Source organism: Lissotriton helveticus, chromosome 1_1 (genome assembly GCF_964261635.1).
Source record: "Lissotriton helveticus chromosome 1_1, aLisHel1.1, whole genome shotgun sequence".
Lineage (NCBI taxonomy): Eukaryota > Metazoa > Chordata > Amphibia > Caudata > Salamandridae > Lissotriton > Lissotriton helveticus.
Window position 1 is genome coordinate 843,553,289 of NC_136057.1, and position 15,173 is coordinate 843,568,461.

The 15,173-nt window shown below is 47.2% G+C and overlaps 1 protein-coding gene across 1 annotated transcript in view; it reads right to left on the reverse strand.

The window, feature by feature from the left end:
* LOC144817928 (putative tetratricopeptide repeat protein 41) overlaps window positions 1–15,173 on the reverse strand; it is a 391,161-nt gene that overhangs the window by 180,573 nt on the left and 195,415 nt on the right. The window contains exon 5 of the mRNA XM_078674882.1: window positions 984–1,446. Within this exon, the coding sequence (XP_078531008.1) occupies window positions 984–1,446 (463 nt within the window). The remainder of the gene's footprint in view (window positions 1–983; window positions 1,447–15,173) is intronic.

A 15,173-nucleotide genomic window follows, 5' to 3' on the forward strand; every position in this document is an offset into this window, starting at 1 on the left:
TTCATTGCCATTAACTTGGAATTGTTAGCAGCTGATGTGTGAGCACTGTATGGAACGTCATCTTGGACTGGGGAACATGGTATTCCATAGGGAGGATCGAAAAGGCAGCAATCATGGTTATAAAGGGTCGATCACTGTGCAGGTGTCATCTTAAAATGGGGTATGCCAGTACTTCTTGGTAGTTGGAAGTCTCGGTGGAAGCCACCCATGCACAGAGCCTCATCTGATGTCTCCCTCCCCTGCTATGTACTGCTGCTGGAGCTCTCCTTCCTTACACGGCTATTCCTAGAGGGTACTACAGTGGCCAGTCTGTGAGGACGCAGCATTCACATAACTGTACAGGTTTGGGAGAGGGTATTTTCAATTGGAATTATTCCAATGTCAGAGTTCTTATTCTTTTTGACATAGCATGCCTAATGGACTTTATTTGTCCTGTATAGTCTGTTTAACTGAAAATGTTTCCAGCATTCCCCAGAGGCACTATTTCAATAGGCGGATTCCTTATGTTGGGACTATTTTCCTAGCAAGGAATTTCTGAAGCACAGTTTCATTCACACACAGCATTTGTGGAGTGGTGTGGCTCACTGGTTAGTGGCGGTAGACCCGGAAGCAGAAGTCGGCCCGGGACCAGGGTTCAATTCCCGACGCGGCAGGGTCGTGGACCAGGATCAGCGGACTCGATAATTCTCGCCTCGGTGCCAACTCTAACCAGGAGTCCCACTCGGCAACTCTGGGCGTTAGCTTGCCTAATCTCCACAATGGCCCCCTCAACGCCGGAGATGCCTGGCTCCACCTTGGGGATTCCCAGCAGGGACCATCCCACAGGGAAAGCCAGGACGGGTTCCCCAGCGGTATACAGCGCCAGGACGCCGGCTGGCAACAGTGCGCTTTACAAGTATACACATTACATTACATTTGTGAAATGTAGAATTTCTCAGCAGTCCTTTAACATGCAACGCACGGTGAAGGAGTGTCAGACTTACCACTGTCGGTTCTTTTCTGAGATGAAGAGGTCTTTTTCCGTTTGCTGCTCTGTTTCCTTTCACACGTCCATCCGTAGTCTTCGACCCAGCGCCTCAGTACCAATGCCCACAGGTCCTGGACGGACTGCGCCTCCGTGTACTCGTCCATACATTGAGACTCAGTCCTGGACAGGCCACACACTCGGAGCTCGCTGGCCCAGGCTGCCAGCTGTAAAGGCAATGCACTCAACTTACTCTGAAAGAGTTTATCGAGCTCAAGCTGGGGCATTTCCTTGTATGGCAATGCCAAGTGCTGCTGAAGGATGCGTGTCCGCGTGCCCTCGTCTAACTCAGGAGCAAGCTTTAGCACGTGCACGTCAGAACGTGCAGCAAGCGACTTGAAGGACAAGTGAGAGGACGCTGTGGTAAGGATAAGTTTGAAGTTGTGGGGCAGGGTCTTCGGTAACCACGAGAATTCTTTTACCTAAAAAGAAATTTGAGATTAAGAAATATTACAAAAACGTAACCGTTCTGACAAAGGGCCTGCAGTACTAGAAAGTGTTTAGCTTGCATGCATAGATTGTGCAAAACTGATGGCTTTGAGATTCAAATCCCATACTAGTAATATATTTTGGGAAATGGATTTGTGAATGGCTATGTCTGCATTGTGACTCTGCAACTCATTGCCATCTGCATGTTCACCCTATGTACCTTAGCATCATCCGTCACTTGCAAACAGTTGGTAGGATTCATTAAAATTAACAGGGCAAGGTTTATGCAAATCCTAACAAATGTCATTTTGGTGCTCTGAGAGATTAATACACTGGTTGCAGTGCAAATATATCCTAGCAAACGTTGCAGATAGTGCACAAAATAGCATCTGCAATGGGACTCAAGGACAGTGCAAGAGGACCACTGTTCTTACATTCTCAAAGAATGACCACCAAAAACAAACCCCCCAGTCTCCACAAAGATTTCCATAACCATCTCTGGTGCAACACCTAAGCTCATGGCATGAGAAAAGCCAAGAAAAGAGGAAGGCAGATGGAGGGCAGTCAAGTACCCTGAGTGGAGGGATCTATGGGGTGCGTGGATTGAGAGGCGGTGGTTTATGTAGGTGGGTATGGTGTTGTGGAGGGCTTTGTAGTCGTGGGTGAGAAGCTTGAAGGTGATTCTCTTCTCAGCAGGGAACCAGTGTAGTGTCCGTAGGTGTTGGGTGATGTGGCAGTGGCGTGGTAGGTTGAGGACTAGTCTGGCAGAGGCATTCTGGACGTTCTATAGTTTGCAGGTGAGATTCTTGTTGATCTCAGCATGGAGTGCGTTGCCGTAGTCCAGTCTGCTGCTGTGAGGGCGTGGGTTTGAGGGGGATCCAGTTGAAGGTCTTTCGTAGGAGATGGAGGGTGTGGAAACAGGAAGAGGTGACAGCATTGATTTGGCAGTCCATTTTAAGTTCGGAGTCCAACATGATTCCGAGGTTGCGTGCATGGTCCGTGGGGGAGGGTGGGTTCCTGATGGCGGGGGGCTACCAGGTGTCGTTCCAGATGTTGGGGTTTGGACCCATGATGAGTACTTCGGTTTTGTCCGTGTTTAGTTGTAGGCATCTGTTCTTCATCCACCTGGCGAATGCTCCCGTTCCTTCTTGAAAGTTGTGTTTGGAGATGTTGGGTTCGTTGGATAGGGAGAGGATGATTTAGATTTCGTCTGCGTACGATACAATGTTGAGTCCATGTGCTCTGACGATGGATGGATGTGAGCAGGGCCATGTAGACGTCAAACAGGGTGGGGCTGATGGAGGATCCTTGGGGGACACTGCATGTGGTCGGTGTGGGGTCGGAGAGGAAGGGAGGGTGTCTGACCCGCTGCATTCTGCCGGAGATGAATGAGCGGATCCAGTTGAGGGCTTTGTTCCAGATTCCTGCATCGTGGAGTCTGCAGGCTAGGGTGCAGTGTGAGACTGTGTCGAAAGCTGCAGAGAGTTCCAGTAGGATGAAGGCCACATTCTCCTCTGTTGAGGAGGGAGCAGATGTCATCTGTTGCGGGGAGGAGGGCAATTTCAGTGCTGTGGTTCTTCCTGATGCCTGATTGGGAGGAGTAGAGGATGTTTTCTTCTATGAAGGAGGAGAGTTGAGTGTTGACCGCTTTTTCAAAGACTTTCGCCGGGTACAGGAGTAAGGTGATCGGTCTGAAGTCACTCTCTGGTGACTATCCAATGTCCTCTACCCGCGGCCTCTTCCACCTCTTTGGTCAGACGGGTTTTTAGGAGGCATTGGAACAAACTTAGGTTTGAGGACTTTCACCGCCTCCTAGCGGCAGAACCGCTGAATCTATCCGAAGACGTGGAAAAGGGCTACGACCACTTCTGCTCTTGGGTAACCAGGGCCTTGGACTTTTTGATACCTATTGTATCAAGTAAAATCAGTACCAGAGATTCAAGCCCCTGGTATAACAGCGCCTTACGTGCCTTGAAGGGAACCTGTAGACGGGCGGAAAGAGCTTGGCGGAGGACTTATGAGGCTGATTTGAAAGCTACATACGTCGCCTCCGTCAGGATTTACCACCGGGCAATATGTACAGCCCGTGCGGCATTTTATGCTACTGAAATCCGAAACAGCTCTAACCCGTCAAAGACCATCTTCAAGGCCATGAAAGACCTCCTGGCGAAGCGGTCTCCCTCTGCGGCTGTGGGATCCACCTCTCATTGTGAATCCCTTGCCACTTACTTTCTGGGAAAGGTCCAGGATATTTACCGGGCCTTCCCCAGTATGGGGATTGACTTGGGAGTTTCTAATGGGGTGCTAGGCCACCCTCCCCTGCTATCATTTCCTCCACTCCTTCCGGAGGGGTTTGACAAACTTGCGTTGCAAGTTAAATCTGGATCTCCTCTGGATCCAGTAAGACCTGCTCTTTTTAAAGATCAGGCCTTTATGGGACGTACTGTTGTGTGTTCCTTAGTCAACCTTTCCCTGGAGTCGGGTGTGGTTCCAACTAAGTGGAAGCAGGCGGTGGTGTCCCCAATCATAAAGAAACCTACCCTGGATCCATCAAAGCCGGAAAGCTATCGCCCCATCTCACTGCTACCCTGGCCAGCGAAGATAACGGAGGCTCATGTTAACATCGCCCTGTCGGAACATCTCGCCCGGACCAATGTCCTTGATCCCACACAAAATGGCTTCCGTGCTGGACACAGCACGGAGACCGCCCTTCTTGTGATGGTAGAACATCTACGAGCGGTGCTGGATGCTGGTCAGACGGCAGCGCTGATACTATTAGATCTCAGCGCCGCCTTCGACACGGTCTCCCATACCATTCTTTTGCACCGACTCGAGGAGATTGGCGTTGGCGGCCAGGCTTTGCAGTGGTTCCGCTCCTTTCTCGACAACCGTTCCTTCTGTGTGGCCATCCCTCCTTTTAAGTCCAATTTCCAGCCGCTGGCCATGGGGGTTCCGCAGGGATCCTCGCTGAGTCCCACGTTATTCAACCTATACGTGAGACCGCTGGCTGAGGTCGCCAGGCAGTGGGGCCTGACTCTGGTCTCCTATGCCGACGACACTCAGCTGGCGGTTACTCTCAGCGGGGACGCGGAGCAAGATGCCCCCAGGTTTCAGAACGGACTGAAGGCGGTGGCCAGCTGGTTGACAGGTAACTGTCTCCAGCTCAATGCCACCAAGACAGAGGTTATGGTTGTCGGAAAAAGAGTCGAATTATGGGGTGACCAATGGTGGCCGCCGGAGCTGGGACCAACTCCGACTCCGGTGTCTGAATTAAAAAACCTGGGAGTCTGGTTGGATGCCGGTCTTACCTTTGTTGGCCACACTAAAAAAACAGCCGCTTGCTGTTTCGGCCTGTTGCGAGGATTACGACCTGTCCTCAAATATTTTGATGCCCCTACCAGGCAGCTGGTGATCCAGGCCACTGTCATCTTGCGCCTGGATTACGCCAGCTCTCTCCTGGTTGGAGCTAACCAGGCAGAAATTACCCGTCTACAGCGGGTACAAAATGCTGCGGCCAGAGCGATCGTTGGCTTGCCCAGATTTTGCTCTGTGTCAAATGTTCTTCGCTCCTTGCACTGGCTTCCAGTGAGGAAGCGAATTCATTTTAAGGTTCTCTGCTTAGCCTTTAAAATTTTGAAAGGTATTGGCCCCCAAATTATGTCCAGCTTTTTGTCCTTCTATGTACCCACGCGTGCCCTTCGTTCCCAAGGTCAGGCTTTGGCTGTGGTCCCCAGATTCAGGCTTTGCCGTTCGGGAGGACGCTCCTTTTGCGTCAAAGCGGCCACCATCTGGAACTCTCTTCCGGCAGACATCCGCCTGATGGAGGACCTTATGCTTTTCAGGAGAGCTATTAAAACCTTCCTGTTTTAATCCAGTTATTTTAAATGCCCTTCTTTGTTCCTGTTGTATTATGTCCTACCTTGTCACTGCGCCAGGACGCTCCTTAGCTGGGGCAGCTGCGCGCATAACAAATAACGATAACATAACATAACATAACAAGTGCTTGAGGTCGGTGATTTCCGCCGAGGGTTTTTTCAGGAGGGGGATGATCTCGACATGTTTCCAGTAGTCAGGAAAGAAGGCTGTCTCACAGGAGCAGTTGATGATTCATTGAAGCTCAGGGGCTATGATGTCTGCAGCTCTGTGGTAGATGTGATTGGGGCAGGGTTCCATGGGTGCCCCGGAATGGGTTGACTTCATAGTCTTGAGGGTGTCGTCAATGGTGAGGGTAGTTCAGCTGTCAAGTGTCGGCTGATTGGTGTAGGGAAGGGTGAGTGTTGGTTCTGCGTGCATGGTGTCGTCGTCAACAACTGGCCCGCCGCACAGCTGACGAGAAGGCCCTGGAAAGGGCAGCAGCATGGGAAGCACTAGTGCAGGCGTTTAGAGATAGTACTGTAGAGGAGGACAGAGAGCACACTGAAGATCCCGTAGACGCACCAGGGGCACACTCTTTGTGAATAACACATTCCTCCTGGTAAAGACCACACTAATTGGATAACGGCGCATCCGGGCGTAGGCGCAAGCGGGGGCAGGGGGGAAGGGGAGTTGGGGAGTTTGGGGATTTGGAAGTTGGAGGGGGGAGGGGAGGTAAAGGGAGAGGGGGAAGGGGGAAGGGGTAAAATGGAAAAGCAGATTGTGGGCATGCTAGCAAGAGGAAACACAGAACTAAGTGGTTGCTGGGTGACTTAAATTGATGTTTGATGCCGCCCGGCCTCCGGGATGTGGGCCATTTGGCTGTGTAGTTGAACCGCCCAATCGAACAATACGTGAGAGTGATAGATGTGGAAAGTACTCAACAATGTATGTAATGTGTAAGCTTTGAATCTGCAATAAAAACGATGTTAAAAAAAATAAAAATATGGTGTCGTCATCAAAGTTGTCATAGATGGTCTTGATTTTGTGGTGGAAGAAGGTGCTGAGTATGTTGCAGAGGTCCTGGGAGGGTGGGATGTCGATTGTCTCACTTTTGGGTTGGACAAACTGATGATGCCGAAGAGTTCCTTGCTGTTGTCTGTATAGGTGGAGATTCTGTCCTGGAGTGCTTTCGTCTTTAAGTATCTGATGTGCTTGTGGTGGGCTGCAGAGGTTGCTTTGAAGTTGGTGAGGTCTGCTGTGGTTTTGGAGTTCCTCCATATCTATTCAAGGCGTCTGCAGCCAGGTTCGTTTAGATTCTCGGAGTTTGGTGGAGAACCACCTGGCTTTCTTGCAGTGTGGATTGGAAGTTTTTTTGAGGGGGCGATGGTGCTGGCGCAGTCGTTGATCCAGTTGTGTTGGGTATCGGCGGCGGTGGTTGGTTCTTCGTCTGAGGCAGTTGGGGCATAGCTGCTGAGGGAGGCGGCGAGCTGGTCATGGGAGATCTTGTTCCTATTCCTGCGCTGGAGCAGATGTGGACGTTTGGGGGTGGTGTTAGTTTTGAAGGTGAAGTGGACGTAGTGATGGTCCATCCATGGGTTGTCAGAGGTGTGGCTGAAGGTGGTGGAGTTTCCTGCTGTGAAGATGGGGTCGAGGGTGTGTCTTGCTGAGTGCCTGGGTTCTGGTACGGTCTGTTTGAGTCTGATGTTGAGGAGGTTCTCCAGGAGGGAGGTGGAGTTGGGGTCTTGGAGGTTGTCGAGGTGGAAGTTGAAGTCTCCCAGCAACGTGTAGTTGGTGGAGGTGATGGCTTGCGGGGTGGTGATGTCGGTGATGAAGTCAGAGAAAGGTGCACGGGGTCCAGTGGGTTTGTAGATGAGGGTGCCTTGGAGGGTGGTGGTCAGTTTAGTCTGTATTTTGAAGTGGAGATGTTCCAGCAGGACTGTGGGCCCGTCAGTGTAGGTACTCAGTCAGAGGTTGGACTTGTGGGCAATGGTTATGCCTCCTCCGGGGCGTTATGGGCGGTTCTTCCGGGTGACTTTGTAGCCTTCGGGAATGGCGATGTCAGGTCCTGAAGCGGCATTGTCCAGGTCTCGGTGAGGAAGGCGACATCGAGGGTGGTGTTGTCAAGGAGGTCTCAGATTTCCGCGGTGTGTCTTTGGAGGGAGCGGACGTTGTGCAGGGTTTGGGGTGCAATGATGGCTGGAGGGTGGAGTTGGGTCCCGGGTCTCGGCGAAGGAAAAGGAGTGTCGGCAGTGTCGGCAGTTGAAGGGTCTGTGGGAGTCGATAGGTGAAGAAAGCTTTCAGTTGTTGTTCTTGCCTACGTTGAGTGCGTAGAGAGCCGAGGGGCTGTAGCGCTGGAAGGTCGGAGAACCAGGGTCCCCAGCGCTGGTCGCGGTCGGGTCGCAGATAGGCGCAGACGGGTTTGTCTTTGGCGCCCCTTAGGCCCGACTGCTCATTGGCCGCCATTAAGTAGGGTTGGGGGGAGGGTGGGACAGCCGGGAGGCAGGAGCACACGCGAGGGGAAGGGCCAGCGGGGGCAGCAGTGACTGGAAAAACAACAGCACAGCAAGGAAAAGTGAAATGAAGAGGCTAATACAAGGGGGGAAAATGAAGAAAGGAGAAAAAGAAAAGAAAATGGCAGGAACAGAGTGGGCATCAAAAGCAGGCAAAAGAGAAGCAAGAGGGGGGCAGGCTAAATGAAGAGACAGTAGCAGAGGGAGGCACAGGGCCTCAAACTGTGGTCAGCGGTGGGTGCTGGGGCAGAAGCATTCACGGTGGAGCTGCTCGCTGGGAGAGCAGTATCCTGACCAGGAGGTATATGGTATTGCTTGCCTTAGCGCACAGCTTCTGCCATTAATTAGGAGTAGGAGGAGGGCGGGACAGCTGGGAGGTGGAGCGGGAGGAGAGGGACCACGGTGGGCAGTAGTGGCGGAAAAAACAACGGCACGGAAGGGAAAATTGAAATGAAGAGGCTAATACAAGGAGGGAGGAAAAAAAGGAGAAAAAGAAAATGGCAGGAACAGAGTAAGCAGAGAAAGCAGGCAAAAGAGAAGCAAGAGGGGGGCAGGCTAACTGAAGAGACAGGAGCGGAGCGAGGCACAGGGCCTCGAACTGCGGTCAGCGGTGGGAGCTGGGGGCATAGGCGCTCACGATGGAGCTGCGTGCTCGGAGAGCAGTCTCCTGACCAGAAGGTCAGGGGTCCTGCAAAAGTTTAGCATCTTACAAACACACTGCAGCTTTATTCGTATTAAGCAAATGAGCAACATTTCACTGCAACTATTCTCTCAACAGTTTGCTTTAGTTGCCTTGCATGTTGGGATTTACTTCTTCATAGGGCTTAAAATCTTTCCTCACATGGTAAATGTTTCAGATAAGTCACCTTTTATATATTTACGAATCAATTATAATTGTAATGCTTGGCATCCCACGTCCTTATACCCAACCAGTGCAGGAAACCTAAATAGAGAGTGGAAAGACCCTCACCATCAGGTAGGGCATCCACAGATAAGTATAGTAATTGCTGGACATAAACTAGGACATTTTTTGGTTTAACCTCAGGTCTCTGTCACTCTATGCTTATCACAGTCCTGCACAGCCTAGCATTGCTCAAAAATAGGCAATGCCGGGGTGGGCAAACAAGGTCTTGCATATTTTCTCTCTCACGTGATGTAGAACTGGGTTTTTCCTTGATTTACATAACCTTATAAAAGAACTCCACCTTCGGTCTCGTTCCTCTATATGGTCATGGAACTCGTCTGTGACTTGCAGTATGGTTATAATGTACGACAAGGGGTGCTTTATCCCATATATCATGGCACTAATTGCACAGCAGAGTCTTTGCTAATCCTTGGAAGATAAAGTTCTCATGGCTAACATTCATGTCTAGCAGGCAAACTTTACAGTGAAAATATGAAACAAAAGTACTTAAAGAGACACATAACTAGCACTGTTACAATAGTAGCTAAGCATGGGATTCTGAGCAGTTATATGCAGGGCTGACTCTGACACGTCTAACTGCAGCAGAAAACACATAAAATAGTCCTGCAAAATATACTATAGCAAATAAGAAACATAAATAGACAGGAAGATCCAAATATAACTAAACTGAAAGATTAGTTATATTTAGGGAAAAGGAGGCTAGCACAAGGTGTTGAATAGCGCTTACATCAACACGAAGTATAAGACTAAAGAGATCCTCAAAAAGGAAAGTACATAGATTTCATTTCAGGCTTTGCTGCGAAGAAGCGAATTCTGCTTGTAAGATTACCAAAGTCCTTCTCCAAGACATTAAAGCATTAGAACACTCATATTACACATCTCATTCAGAGGAATGTTTAAAGACCCTTATCAATGCTAAATTGGAATTCAACAAAAAATCAATAGAAGATGCCTCACTTTATTTATTGAAATCTAGCGCAAAATTTTATGGAGGTAAAAATAAGGCAGGTAAAATCTTAGCCAACTATCTCAAGATTCACGAAAACAAATTAAACATTGCTTCCATTTTCGATGAACACTCATTTTTAAAATTTAAAGATGCTGAAATTTTAAATGAGTTCTCTCTCTTTTACAAATCATTATACTCATCAGAAACCCAACCTACAGACCACTCCTTATTGCAGTTCTTCTCCAGTATTCAAAAGCCCAAATTGGTCCCTATAGACTTATCCCCCTTAGGATTGGATATCTCCCAACTTGAACTTCTAAAAGCCCTTCAAAATCTCAAAAAGAAAAAGCTCCTGGTTCAAATGGCTTGACCGTTGAATTTTATACGCATTTCTCTAAGCTTCTAATACCCAAACTACATTCACTTATAAAAAAGAATTGTGCCTCAAAAAGCTCTTCTGGTTCATTTTCTAAAGCTCATATCTGTCTTATCCCAAAAGGAGGTAAAGACTCTAAGCACTGCAAAAACTACAGACCTATTTCACTGGTCAACATCGATTACAACATTTTCTCTAAGGCTTTAGCAATACGTCTTGATTCCCACTTACCAAACTTGCTAGGAAAAGAACAATCTGGCTTCGTTAAAGGGGGAGTCATCATGGACAATACCAGACTCTTCTTTGATGTCCTCTCCAAATCTTCACATCTTAATCATCCCCTGGCGGCAATTGCATTAGATGCTGAAAAGGCTTTTGATAGAGTTTAGTGGAAATATCTATTCTATACTCTTAAATGGTTTGATTATGGTCCCAATTTAATAAATGTATTATCCCTCCTTTATTCTAATCCACGTGCAGCAGTTTGTGCCAATGGCTTAGTTTCCCATTTTTTTAACTTGGGCAGAGGAGTGTGTCAGAGTTGCCTTCTTTCTCCTTTCCTTTTTAATTTAGCCCTAAATTTCAAACACCGAATGTTCACATTAAAAAAGCAGCCTATGCTGATGATATTCTGCTCTTTTTGTCCAATCCAGAGGAATCAATCCCAGCTTTTCTATCGGAGGTGAAATCTTAATCTCTCATTCCTGGATACAAATTAAATAATGATAAGTACAAAATATTACCCCTAGCGACATATACTTTTAGTTCACAGTTCCAAACTTCTCAATTCTAATGGAGCCCGCACCATATTAAATATCTTGGTTTACATTTTACACCTTCAATCTCAGAAACGGTAACATTATGTATGAGTAAGTGTCTCGAATAGATCACAGATCTGACCTGTAAATGGCAACCTCTTTACTTGTCTTGGTGGGGTAGTTTAGACACCATAAAGATGATGCTATCGCCCATAGTGTTATACATTATTTCAAACATTCCGATACCCATCTCATCCAAAGTATTTAAAAAAGTTAACTCAATTCTATCTTCTTTCTTATGGAACAATAAGAAACCTTGAATGTCTTTACTAAAATTAATACGCCCTAAAACTGAGGGCAGAGTTAATTTTCCAGATTTCCTGGCTTATCAGAAAGCTTTCTTACTTCGTCAGGCCTCTCTCTGGTTGCTTGACTCTGCAGACGACTGTCCTCTATGGACCTCAATAGTGCGCCTGTTTCTATCCCCCTACTCATTTCGTGAATATCTTTCTTTTTCGCGCAAACCACTATCCATTTCTACTCCTATAATAAAGCTCACTTCCAAATTGCTTGATATGCCCCCTCACTCTACTCATGGTTCTAGGGATTCCTTTTTAAACTCAACAATCTTGCATAATAAAAATGTGTTGATGCATAACAAACTGTTCTATTGGAGGACATGGAGAGAAAGGGGTTTGATATGGATTTATCAGTTATTCTCAGACTCAAAATTCTTGTCTTTTGATACACTTATGCAGATATTTAACCTACCGACCTCCTTTCTATATAAATATAACACACTCAAAAAGATAGTACTGGAAACTTACTTTCACTTCCAGGCCTTGCCCGATACCTCCCATAACCCAGAACACTCTTCACGACTTCATGCCTTGTTAATGACCACACCCACAGCCTCTACTATTTTCGACCACTTGCGAAGCATTGATACTGATAGACTCAAAACTTAAACTGAAGAGGCATGGGAACGAGATTTCGCTGTGTGTTGGTCACTCTCACTTTGGAAAGGCATTTGGTCTAAAATACGCAGAACCTCTAGAGCAGCAAACACCACGCAAACACTATTTTTTTTATTTACAACAGACTTTTATTTACGCCAGCCACTTTATGTAAACGTTTTTCAACCTCTCCGGACACATGTTGGACTTGCTCTTCTGCCAACGCTGACTTTTTTCATATGTTATTTACCTGTCCACAAGTACATCAATTTTGGAAACAAATTTGGTCTCAAGTTAACTTAATCTATGGCACCACATTTCCTTTTTCTTTTGTTCACATCTTCCTAGGAAAGTCTTTTTCTATCTATGATGAGACTTCACTTAATGTCAGGATTATTGATTTATAGGATTATTGATTTATTATTGGCAATCACGTTTCAACAAATTATTGTCAATTGGAAAGATTTTTCGAAAATTTCATATAAAGTTTGGTGGTACACAGTTTGTCACAATCACAGATTAGATAATGCCTTCGTATACCCACCCAAATGGCTATAAAACGTGCTAATTTGTGGTTGCCTATTACAATATATATTGAGGCTAGTGTTAGACGATATTCTCGATCAAACCCCTCTCAACAGGAGGTTCCCAAACCACCCTGACTTCCCTAATAATTCCATATGTTTCTTTCATGTACCTTGAATGCACATAAGTCTCATTTATCACGCTCTTTTATGTCTCAACTTTGTTTCATTAGTCCAATTCTTATTTTATTTTCCATGTAATAAGCTCAGAACTTGATGATGTAACATTACAGTGTGTACCTTGTAAAGTCACTTTGTTTTACTCTCAATAAAATTATTTGAACTTAAAAAGAAAGGAAAGTACATGTAAACAGCATGCATTGCTGAAGGAAAACCGCAGGCTATGCAGTTTTAGGAAAGAGACAATGGGCTATCGGGCTAATATGGCATCAGGAGTGCATAATTTCAGCGACCAGGTAAAATGATTTCTGCTCAATGACCAGGGTAGCACTTTCAGGAATACGAATGGTACCCTCCAGTGACACTAAGCTAGAACAAGTGAAAATTGTGAGTCCACGAGCTGCCTTTACAACACAATGGAAAGGCAGAAACAGACATGAGGCAAACTGAGCGTGACAATTCATACCGTCTCACAATAGACAGGAGCACAGCACAGATTTTTGTAGAGTTGCTTCATCAGGATTCAAAGAGTATATGAAACGGAGAACAGAAGGCACAATGTATGTTCAGTAAAGGGTCAGGCAATAGTGTTAATTTAACAGCAATACTCTAAATATAGAACTTTAAAAACTTGTTTCACAAATAAAAAAAATTTTAAAAACAGAGGATGTAAACGTTGCAGTATCTGGCTGCTGAATAACACATCCAGATGACATAGACATGTTTATAGGCCTATTGAACACTTTGATAGTTCAGACTTGACCCCTATTAAATCATCATAAAGACATAAATCTCCTACCTAATCACACTAGGGAAACACTTAGGGGTCAATTAGGATGGCGGACGGATCGCCACCGCCATGCAGGTGGTGGCGATCCGTCCGCCATCCCTGCCCGTCCTCCACCTTTCTTCCCCCCGCCATATTACGATGGCGGGGGGGACCGTGGCGGAGGGGAAGACCGTCCGCCGCTTTTCCGCCGGAAAATATGGTGGCAGTGTCTATCAGACACCGCCAGCCATATTAGGATGTGCTGGGGGATATGCCTTTCCGTGGCGGCAATGCTGCCACGAAAAGGCATACGGTTCCTGCTTTGGGGGCCCGTTGTGGGCCCCAGGTTGAAGGGGGGGTGGGGGGTGCAAATGGGGGGTACCTATGGTACCCCCCTGCAGTTGCATGCACAATGCGGCAGGCACCGCACGGTGCCTGCCGCTTTGTGCATGCAAATGCATAACATGCATTTTTAACTTTGCGGCGGGTGCTGCTTAAAGCAGCACCCGCCGCAATGTTAAATATACGGGATGTGACCGCCAGGGTGGCGGTCACATCCTAATTCCAACGGAAGGACCGCCGCTGCCCCTGCGGGCGGTCCCTCCACCTCGGGGGTGGCGGACGAACGCAGGTCCGTCCGCCATCGTAATTGACCCCATAGGGAGGAGATAAAAAGGAGGAAAGGTAATAAACACCCATCTACCATCTCAAATTGGCTCTCAACATTCCCCAGTGCTGAATGTAGACTCCTAGCCTCTCAAGCCGCTTTTAGCACACCTCAGACCATTTCTGTTCATAGAGACCCTTCTAATTTTAAACTGACATGGGTTTAACATCTTCTATGAAGGTGTTAGCTGCAGCCCCCTGGGGAACACAAAACCTTTCCCCTGGCTTATTCAGGTGTGCATGAAATCTATCATTGTAAGAGTTTCTCGCCAATGGCAAATAACTCTTTCTTTCATTCCAGGATCTCGGGAGCAAAATCATGAAGCATTAGCGTCGTTGATCACCAAAGTACATCTCCACCTCGTAAGAAAGATGGCCCTAAATTATTATTCCCACGCTTGTTGCCGAGCAAAAACGCTTATCAAGCATACTGGACCCATTTCATTCCGCAGCTAGCGCAGACTCTGCCATCACCAATGAGGCCAGTAGCTTACTGAATTTGGGTTGGATTTTAGACCTCTACGGGTATACCCTACCTCCTCAGGGTAAATTTTGTTTTTCATGTGATTGGGTATTTTTATCAAATTAGCAATTCACTTTCCCAATCACACGCAGATTAGGCTTATTGGTCCTGATGAATTGCCCTGATCGATAGCTACGAATATGGCGAGAAATATTTACACTACCTTACGGCCTGTTTTGGATCATTGGCGCCCATACTCAGCCATTCACTGTTTTTATTCATAAAAGGAGGACCTTGAATGAATGAATGAAAAATATTTATAGAGCGCACGATGGCCAAACGGCTTCCTGGCGCTGGGAGCTCTGAAGAACCGAACAGACAGGGCCAGGAGGTTTAGCAGGGGTAGGTCAGGGCAAACAGAAAAGTTTTCAGCGCTTTACGGAAATGAGAAAAAATAGGGATCGAACGCATAGAAAGAGGAAGGGAGTTCCAGAACCGGGGGGCAAGAACAGAGAAACGGGTTCCACCAGTGCGAGATTTGTGAAAGCGGGGAACAGTGAGGAGGGCAGAAGATGATGAACGGAGAGTGCGGGCAGGGGTGTGACGGGAAATCAAAGAATTAATGAAAGCCGGTGCAGAGTGATCAAGGGCCCGGTAAACAAGGCACCCTAGTTTAAACAGAGATCTCTGCAAGATGGGCAACCAGTGAAGGGATTTGAGGACGGGAGTGATGTGATGGGTTTTGGGCAAATGAAAGATGAGACGGGCGGCCTGGTTCTGGATAGCTTG